This window comes from Brassica oleracea, chromosome C3, assembly GCF_000695525.1.
Source record: "Brassica oleracea var. oleracea cultivar TO1000 chromosome C3, BOL, whole genome shotgun sequence".
Taxonomy (NCBI): domain Eukaryota; kingdom Viridiplantae; phylum Streptophyta; class Magnoliopsida; order Brassicales; family Brassicaceae; genus Brassica; species Brassica oleracea.
The window spans coordinates 27,628,100-27,637,406 of NC_027750.1; the positions used below are offsets into that span (position 1 = coordinate 27,628,100).

The following is a 9,307-nucleotide window of genomic DNA, read 5'->3' on the forward strand; positions in this document are numbered from 1 at the left end:
ATAAACTTAGAAAGGTGCTATTTTGGAGATTTGCCATTTCTATATTTAATAGGTACATTAAAGATACGACATTGAAGATATTTTGTTTTAATTAATAGAAGATATTGGATTTTGAGTTTGTATTTATTGATTTGTTTTTTTATAAAGCTTAGAAAATCAATTAGACGATTGGTTTGTTAATACATCCTATAAAGAAAACGAAAGCTATAGGTGGTTTGAATATTGTACATCGATCGATGCATGATGTAAGTTGACTATATAAAATTTGAGCATGATCATTTCAAACTAAAGCATAGGTAGGTTATATGCATTTGTTATATTGTAGTTAATATATTTTAAATATTACATAAATCAAGTGATTCACGTTTTCGTAAAAATAAAATTCAAGTTCATTATTGAACTGTACTCGTTCGTAATAAGATACGTTAAATATGATGTATTTTTAGGTTCATTTAATAACATTAAGTTTAAATTTGATTAAGAAAAACTCATTAATTTAACTGAAAAAGACAAGCATTAAAATAGGTAGGTTCATTTAATAACATTAAGTTTAAATTTGATTAAGTAAAACTCATTAATTTAACTGAAAAAAACAAATAAGGTAGTTTAATTTAATTCTCAATGACATGGAATTGTAAATAAGTCAGAAGTATTTTTTAATGAGTATTTTTCTTTTAATAATATAGATATATATAATATGTTTGTATATATTTATAAATGTTTCAAAAACGTTTTCATTTTTATAAAATTTAAAAATCACGTTTCGTTTCTACGTATCCGATACTTTATTGGTTATATTAACAAAACGGACTTTAAATGGCCCAATAATTCGGCCCATTAATAAGGCCCGTTTATAGTCTTATCCACATCGTCTTCTTTGATTTTGGTTATTTTTCCGAGCTTATCCGCCTGCAAAGGCATCGATCCAAACCATGGAGAAGACAGTCCGCTGAAGATAATTTCTCAGTGGTTCAATGGCGGCTTTGCTTCCGACTAATATTACAGAAATGCCACTGAGAAGTCCCTTTCTGCTAACCTCGACCTCTCGCTACTCTTCTTCTCCGTCGCTCCACGCGTTGATCTTCCATTCGCTATCTCCCAAACCTTACCGTCACATTGTTCAGCCATTCTCTTCGCTCCGTACGAGCGAGCGCAACAACAGGAGCCATAACAACCGCCGATCGGATCACCGGAACCCTAAACCCACCCCTCCTTGGATAGACAAGTGGCCTCCCTCATCTTCCGACGAGAAAGCGAACGAGCGAGGTAAACTCCAGTCGTCGGAGGAGGAATCCGAAGCGAAACGCCGCTACTTGGAGAAGGATAAAGGACAGAGCTCGATTGAGAGGATCGTTCTCCGTCTACGGAACTTAGGATTAGCAGCTTCTGACGACGACGAGGACGACGATGATAACGGCGAGGAGGATGTGAAGAAGCCGGTGACTGGAGAAGAGAGGTTAGGCGATTTGCTGAAGAGAGAGTGGGTGAGACCTGATGTGATACTCGCTGAGGAAGAAGAGGAAGAAGAGAGTGACGACGACGATGTGTTGTTGCCATGGGAGAAGAACGAGGAAGAGCAGCTGGCGGAGAGGAATGAAGGAGATGGAGGAGTGGCGGCGGTGAAGAAACGGAGAGCTAGAGCTCCGTCGTTGGCGGAGCTTACGGTTGAGGATTCTGAGCTACGGAGGCTGAGGAGAGACGGGATGTATCTGAGGGTGAGGATTAATATACCTAAAGCTGGGCTCACGCAGGCGGTGATGGAGAAGATTCATGATACTTGGAGGAAAGAGGAGCTTGTGAGGCTTAAGTTCCATGAGGTGCTTGCTCGTGACATGAAGACGGCTCATGAGATTGTTGAGGTCTGTTTCAATTGATTCCTGGTTAAAAAAAGATCTCTTTGTTGCGTGCAGGACGTTAGTTGAATGTGAGGTGCAGAACATGAAGTTAGATAGCTAATATATAGGGACAAGAATCACCTAATCTCAGCTTAGTTCTGCAATAGAATGGTCTTAGTAGTGGTCATTCAATATTATAAATGATCTTGATGAATGTTCTCTCTTAGTTCTTCTTGAATGATCTTGAACAATAATTACCTAATCTCAACTTAGTTCTGAAACTTAGTAGTTATCTTTCTTGGTAACACTAATGCAGTTTTGTATAGGAGATGGAGCTGAGCATGGCTGTTAACAAGTTGATGCAAAAAAAAAATTGTTTTGTTGGGAACTGATTGGATTTACTCTTGATGGGCAGCGTCGAACTGGTGGAATGGTGATATGGAGAGCAGGAAGTGTAATGGTGGTTTACCGTGGACGTGACTATCAAGGACCTTCTGCAGTCTCTAACCAAATGGCCAGACCTGAAGAAACTCTTTTTGTTCCAGATGTATCTTCTGCTGGCGATGAAGCAACGAATGCCAAAGATAATAATCAAAACGCACACCCGGAAATCAAAGATCCGATTGTCAAGAACCCTATTCGCAAGGAGAGTATGACAGAAGAAGAAGCTGAGTTTAACCAACTGTTAGACAGCTTAGGCCCACGTTTTCAAGAGTATTGGGGTACTGGTGTGCTGCCTGTGGACGCCGACTTACTACCTCCTACGATTTCTGGTTATAAGACACCGTTCAGGCTTCTTCCTACTGGGATGAGATCAAATTTGACTAATGCTGAGATGACAAATCTGAGGAAGATTGGTAAAACTCTCCCCTGCCATTTTGCTCTTGGTAAGACATGCTTTCTAATTCCTAGATGAATTTTTGTTGGAAAAATCTGTTTGGTGTGCCAAGATTTGATCTTGAATGTGTACTTCACAGGTAGGAACAGAAATCACCAAGGATTGGCAGCTGCTATACTCAAGCTCTGGGAGAAAAGTCTGATTGCAAAGATCGCCGTGAAGCGAGGTATCCAAAATACAAACAACAAACTGATGGCGGAAGAGATAAAGGTTCTCTTTTCTCTTTTGTCTATTCTCTAATGTCACTTGTCAAATGATAGTGAAAAGTTAACTGCTGAGATAAAGTAGTAACACAGTCTCACATATTGATAGAACATAGCAGAGAAGTATTTGTCGTTCCCTAAGCCCAATTATTGTCCGGATATTTAGAAATATATTCATATTGCATTCTAATAATTTATAATCATATTGAAATTCAAAGATTCCTCACAACTGGGTGGTTAGATCGAGAATTATAAACGTGAAGAACTGTTTTGTATAATTGTTCACCTATTGTTTCTAGATTCTATACTGGTTATTCCTAAGCTATAGAAATAGGGAAACTAAAGAAAATATCAGACCCATGCATGTCAATGTGAGCTTTTATTGAACATTTGTTAATCTGTTTGCTTAGGCAGCAATAAAGGAGAAAAATTTCAGGTATAAAAGCTAAGTTTCTTCAGTTATTTCTCGTCTTTTCGTTACAGACATTGACAGGGGGTGTATTGCTGCTCAGAAACAAGTATTACATCGTAATATACCGTGGGAAGGACTTCCTTCCTTCAAGTGTCGCAGCTACTTTGGCGGAGAGACAAGAGTTAACAAAAGAGATTCAAGACGTGGAAGAGAAGGTAAGAAATCGAGACATTGAGGCTACTCAACCTGTTGGAGATAAAGTACCAGCGGAAGCTGGCACTCTAGCTGAGTTTTATGAGGCTCAAGCCCGATGGGGGAAAGAGATAACTCCAGACCATCGGGAAAAGATGATTGAAGAAGCTTCAAGGGTCGCGAGTGCCAGAGTTGTTAAACGAATCCAGCACAAACTCAACCTTGTAAGTAGACCTTTTAAATATGTAATTTAAAGTATTGTGTAAGTCATTTTGTCTAACTTCTCTGTTGGCTTGTGACAGGCACAATCGAAATTTCAAAGAGCAGAGAAACTGCTGTCCAAAGTAGAAGCCTCCATGATTCCAAGCGGACCTGATTATGATCAAGAAGTCATCTCTGAGGAAGAAAGAATCATGTTCCGGAAAGTGGGATTGAAAATGAAGTCTTACTTACCCTTAGGTGAGTCCTTTTAAACTAATCACTTCCTCGGAGTTTGTGTATGGCTGCAGTGTAATAGAATGGAACAAATGTCTCAGTTTTAACCGTTTCTTTACAGGTATCCGTGGTGTATTCGATGGGGTCATCGAGAATATGCATCTACATTGGAAGCACAGAGAACTGGTGAAGCTTATATCGAAACAGAAGAGTCTTGCGTTTGTTGAAGACACGGCTCGGTTACTAGAATACGAGAGCGGTGGGGTTCTTGTGGCAATAGAAAAGGTTCCTAAAGGATTTGCTCTTATTTATTACCGTGGGAAGAATTACCAGAGACCCATTAGCTTGAGACCAAGAAACCTTCTCACAAAAGCAAAAGCATTGAAACGTTCCATCGCAATGCAACGCCATGAGGCACTTAGTCAGCATATCTCTGAACTGGAGAAAACAATAGAGCAGATGCAAAACGAACTTGTAAGTGGTCTTCACTTCCTAATATCTCGTTACTTTTCACTTAGCACGCATGTTCCTGCTCTGTATCACTTCATTCACTACCTAATGGTTCTTGCAGACTGCAAAAAACCCGTCATACAATGAATCAGAATGGGAGAATGATGATGATGACGATGACGATGAAGATGGCGAGGAGGAGGAGAAAGATGATGCAGAGGATGATGAGAGTGACTGGGATGAAGCTGATGGTGAATCTACAATTTCTAGTTTAGAAGAAGCTGATTATCCATTACGCTAAGGATGAGGCATGCATCGTTTTGTTTAATCTCAGGAGGTTGCAGCTGAGAATGATGTCGGAAGTCTGTCCGAGTTTTGAAGAAATGGTTATGTGCATTCATTGCTGGGAAAAGAAGAAAGTAGAGATTCTTCATCAACTTGTGTTAAGTAACAAAGAGCTATTTATTTGTTTTTCTTTTTACAAAAAAATTGTATGTTTATTTGTCAATGTATTTAACAAATCTTTATTGATCTATATGTCTGGGCAACAAGTTTTATGACATATAATTAAGAAGGATGTCGACATGAATATTGGAAACTTAATTTACTTGACCTTATAGATTATCAACGTGTACATGCAATGATACAATTGAGTTTAATGGAAATTGCATAAATATATAATAACAAGTTAGAGATTTCAAATTTACTAGTGGTTTAAATCCCTTCATCACCATATGGAGTCCATATTAAAAGCTTCCTCTTGCGGCTGGGGTTGGGACGAACTTGAACCATTTTGCATGATATTGGAGACTCCTTGTTGAAGAGTAGAAGGATTGATATTTATATAAGAGTTTCTAATTTGGAAAGCCTTGAGCAACAAAGAGTTGATTGGAGATAAAGGCTGACCAAGTAGGTTTGTCGTCGACCAAGACGTGATATTATTAGCAGCCATGTTCATATTGAGACAAGCCGTGCTTGTTGTATTGTCTTGTGAATAAACACCGTTTTGCGAGTATTGATGAATATGGTTGTAGTCGATGGTTGATGAGTTTGAATTCAGATTTTGAAGCTCGATATCTTCAAACTCATTTGCCATTGATGAGCTTGCATCACATGGAGATCCAAAAGATGGTTGAGGTTGTTGTTCTTGTGGTTTCTTTGCTGATGTGCTCTTTTCGAAAACCCTACACACTACCCATTCCTCCTGGAACATTAAGATGATATTCAAGAGCATATATTAAATTTATCATTATGATATGTACTTTTGTTGCATACGGTTTTATGTTAACATCTCTAACCTTAGCGGGTTTGAAGGGTTGTTTGGTCTCAAGCCTATACTCATGCATAACCCAATTGCTTTTCTCACCCTTTGGAGCTCTTCCTTTGTAGAAAACAAGGGTTTTCTTCATCCCAACCAGCACTCCACTTTGGTATATCTCTTTATCTTTACCTGTGGTTTTCCAATAACCGGCTTCAGTTGCTCGGTTTGTCCTTAAACCGGTTGGGTATTTCCGGTCTCTTAGGTTGAAGAAGTACCACTCTTTCTCTCCCATTGAAGCTTTGGCTGCAGATATGCACAATAGTATTCTCACATTATTTTAGTTAATGTCACATCATGTGGTTAACTGCAATTAATAATTCAGTTTAATATAAAGTTTTCAACGAACTATATGCCCTCTAGCTAGAAAATTTGTATATATACATTTTTGTATATAGTCTCACATGTTTGGTACATCAGTTACACCTATATATATAGAACCTAATTAATCTACACTAAGAAAACTGAAGAATAAGATTACTAAAACAATTTAACAATGGTTTCGTTTAAATGAGTTATATTGTATATATTGTTATATAAACGTATATTATGTCTTTTATCAATTTTAAATGGTATGATCAGTTCATTCCCATTCGAATTTGCCGAAAACATATGGTTGATTTTACATTTAATGTTATTATATACTCCATCGGCTTTTGAAAGTAAGATTTTCTAGAGTATACACGCTTATTAAGAATTTAATAAATGTTTATAATTTAATTTATTTTTTACTTTATTATACACTTTCCAATAACTTTCCACCAATGAAATTTAATCAATTCAAATATTCTAAATTAATGTTCCTCAAAAGTATAAAAAAGTACCTTAACAATATAGATTATCTATCTTTGTGGAACAAGAAAAAAACCTAAAACATCTTACTTTCGGGAACGGAGGTAGTATTTTCTAAAGTTATTGTAAAAAATCCATGTAGACAAAAACAGCATAACAAAAGGAAGGATGTATATAGTGCGTATTCTTGTGAATTTTATGTATTGTATACAATTAAACACATTATTTGAAGATTACATAAAATCATAAATTAACACTGGAGAATACTTTTGTCCCAAAAAAAACATAGGAGAATACTATACACAAGCATATGTCATAGTACATAGATGATTCAAGTATAATTACCTGGCAAATCCCAAGGTTCACACTTGTTGAAATCAACGTCGACGACAGCTTTACCGGTGAATCCAGTATCGGAGACTTTCCGACAAAGATAATGCGTTATCAGCTCCTCGTCTGTAGGATGAAATCTGAACCCCGGAGGAAGATTTTCTTCCATATTTTTTGCCCTCTTTTAAAGAATGGTTTTCTCTCTAGCTCCTTTGAATAGAACAAAGGAGATCGACAGCAAAAAGCTTTTCAACAATGCGACATAGATGGGGTTTATATATATATTCACATATATAATAGGGTTAATTTGTACCAAATACCGATCTTGAGGGAGAAGCAGCCACGAGTAGTCTTTTTCGACTGTTGATTATTACAGCTAACATTTTGACAATTCAATGTATGTCATCCACGCATACGTTATACGTACCCTTTTTTTTTCTTATTATAAAACATTGTGATAACTGTAGTTTTAATAAAATATTTGTCGGCGTATATATTATTGTTCCTTTTAGATTACATTACTATGTTTACAACATAACATCCGTCTTAATATCTGCATAAATATAATTATAATAGGACATATAATGGATTTTTGTGAGATTTGTCCAACCAACTTCACCCAATGCTACCCACCATGAAAGAAACAATGTCCAACGTAATGTGAACATGCGTGCATGGCTTCTCCTTCTTTGGTCATATACTCATATCATTGCATCCATCTTACACTATTGAAACTTGTCTTTTCGCTTATCTCACGGCCATATTTATACAAATAAACATATGATCAACTATATGTTCCATAAAAAAACATGCTTATAAATTATACGCTCCAATTGATTTTAAAAGATCAGATTGCGTTGATAGACCCTTATACATAACTCGTATTGTCTAACTAATACTTTACGTTAAATTTCATTTGAATGTTTCATCTATTGACTATTGTTAGAAGGTCCTTTATCAAAAAAGAAAAAAAAGGTTTCCTCTATTGTCGGGTGTTATATAATATTGTGTTAACAAAAATACTGATTTAGTGGACCCAATATCTTGATTAGTAGATTAATAAAAATGTCAAATCATATACTGTATTTGTCTTTTATATAAAAAAGTATGTACCCAGCAAACAATAGAAATCACATAGCCTTTGCATGAAGAAAATGTATTTTATGCCAAATAAACTTAATTAACATCCTAGGATATAGCAATTTTGTATTCTGTTGACAAAAAAAAAGAAGAAGAAGCAATTTTGTATTCACATTGAAATTTTCGGTTGAATCCTATGCATATGATGCAGCATGCCGGTCTTATTTATTTTAGACTTTAATTATTTTAAACATGGTTAAAATACTTACTTTGGAAGAGTGGTTAAAGATCACAACAACCTAATAGAACGTTATAAACGCATGAAAAATAAGCAATAAGTGTTATTCAAAGCTGAATTACTGGGAGATCTTTCTGTACAAGATACGTTGGGTCATATATGTATCTAGAATGTCAATCCTACCATTAGAAAACTTTCCCAATTTATTCAATTGATCTTCATACTTTTTTTCCCCTACCGATCCGTATTTACGGGCTTTAATTTCTAGATTTCTAGAATATCCCACACACGTGTATATATATATATATATATATATATCTAGTATCAACATGTTATACGTTTGCACTAGTATAGCATATTTTACTATTAGTTGCATATATATAACTATTTAATTTGAATCAAAACTGCTTTAAAATTAAGTAAAATACAAATATAATATACATCAATTTTATATTTAACTGAAAAATTATGAACATATAATTGTCAAAAAAAGAAGAGATTCTAAACAAACTTTTTTACTTTTAAGGCCTTTTTGTTTCTCCACGAGGATGGACCATCTGGATGAAGATGAGAGTTTTGTTTGTTTAGGCAATAAAAGTGCAACTCATTCAGATGGATCATCCAGATGATTTTTGAAAATTTAGGCTTAATTTTAAAGTCCATTCAGCTGAACTAATTTGGATCATTTGAATGGAGATGGTTCATTCAAAATGGTATAATGTCTATTATACCCCTAATGTAATTCACAAATTACAAACCTAAACATAATATCATTTTTGTCACAAAAAAAACTGACAAAACTACAAAACACTTTTTCCCGTGCTAGAAACTACTTTTTCACGCCAAAACCCCAAAACACATTTTCCCGCTAAAATTGCAAAAAAATGTATACCCGTCAAAATTGCAAAAACGTGTTTTCTGCAAAAACCAAAAACATGTTTTCATGCCAAAATCACAAAAAAAAAATTGCCAACACCTCAAAATACATTTTTCCGTCGAAACACAAAAAACATGTTTTCCCGCCAAAGTTGCAAACCGTGTTTTCGCGCCAAAATTGCAAAAACGTGTTTTCCCGCCAAAACCAAAAAAATGTGTTTTCCCGCCAAAACCAAAAAAATGTGTTT

At 35.6% G+C, this 9,307-nt stretch overlaps 2 protein-coding genes across 2 annotated transcripts; one reads left to right on the forward strand and one right to left on the reverse strand.

Moving 5' to 3' along the window:
- The first annotated feature begins 893 nt into the window (after positions 1–893).
- LOC106334933 (chloroplastic group IIA intron splicing facilitator CRS1, chloroplastic-like) lies at positions 894–4,976 on the forward strand. The gene is made up of 7 exons (XM_013773327.1): positions 894–1,859; positions 2,251–2,722; positions 2,813–2,943; positions 3,420–3,764; positions 3,843–3,999; positions 4,097–4,449; positions 4,547–4,976. Exons 1-7 carry the CDS (start codon positions 975–977, stop codon positions 4,724–4,726), a joined length of 2,523 nt encoding a protein of 840 aa, XP_013628781.1. The 5' UTR covers positions 894–974; the 3' UTR covers positions 4,727–4,976.
- On the reverse strand, positions 4,934–7,093 carry LOC106334934 (NAC domain-containing protein 100-like). Its single transcript, XM_013773328.1, has 3 exons — positions 6,881–7,093; positions 5,724–5,989; positions 4,934–5,629 (listed from the first exon to the last, which is right to left on the reverse strand). Exons 1-3 carry the CDS (start codon positions 7,032–7,034, stop codon positions 5,153–5,155), a joined length of 897 nt encoding a protein of 298 aa, XP_013628782.1. The 5' UTR covers positions 7,035–7,093; the 3' UTR covers positions 4,934–5,152.
- Between the last annotated feature and the right edge of the window lie 2,214 nt (positions 7,094–9,307).

Excerpts from the sequence above, each read along its gene's own strand:
- LOC106334933 (XM_013773327.1), top strand. The coding sequence starts at position 975 with ATGGCGGCTTTGCTTCCGACTAATATTACAGAAATGCCACTGAGAAGT. Across the intron at positions 2,944-3,419 it reads TGATGGCGGAAGAGATAAAG|ACATTGACAGGGGGTGTATT; the intron begins GTTCTCTTTTCT and ends TTTTCGTTACAG. Across the intron at positions 4,000-4,096 it reads GAAGTCTTACTTACCCTTAG|GTATCCGTGGTGTATTCGAT; the intron begins GTGAGTCCTTTT and ends GTTTCTTTACAG.
- LOC106334934 (XM_013773328.1), bottom strand. The coding sequence starts at position 7,034 with ATGGAAGAAAATCTTCCTCCGGGGTTCAGATTTCATCCTACAGACGAG. Across the intron at positions 5,990-6,880 it reads TGAACCTTGGGATTTGCCAG|CCAAAGCTTCAATGGGAGAG; the intron begins GTAATTATACTT and ends GCATATCTGCAG. Across the intron at positions 5,630-5,723 it reads AACCCTTCAAACCCGCTAAG|GAGGAATGGGTAGTGTGTAG; the intron begins GTTAGAGATGTT and ends TTAATGTTCCAG.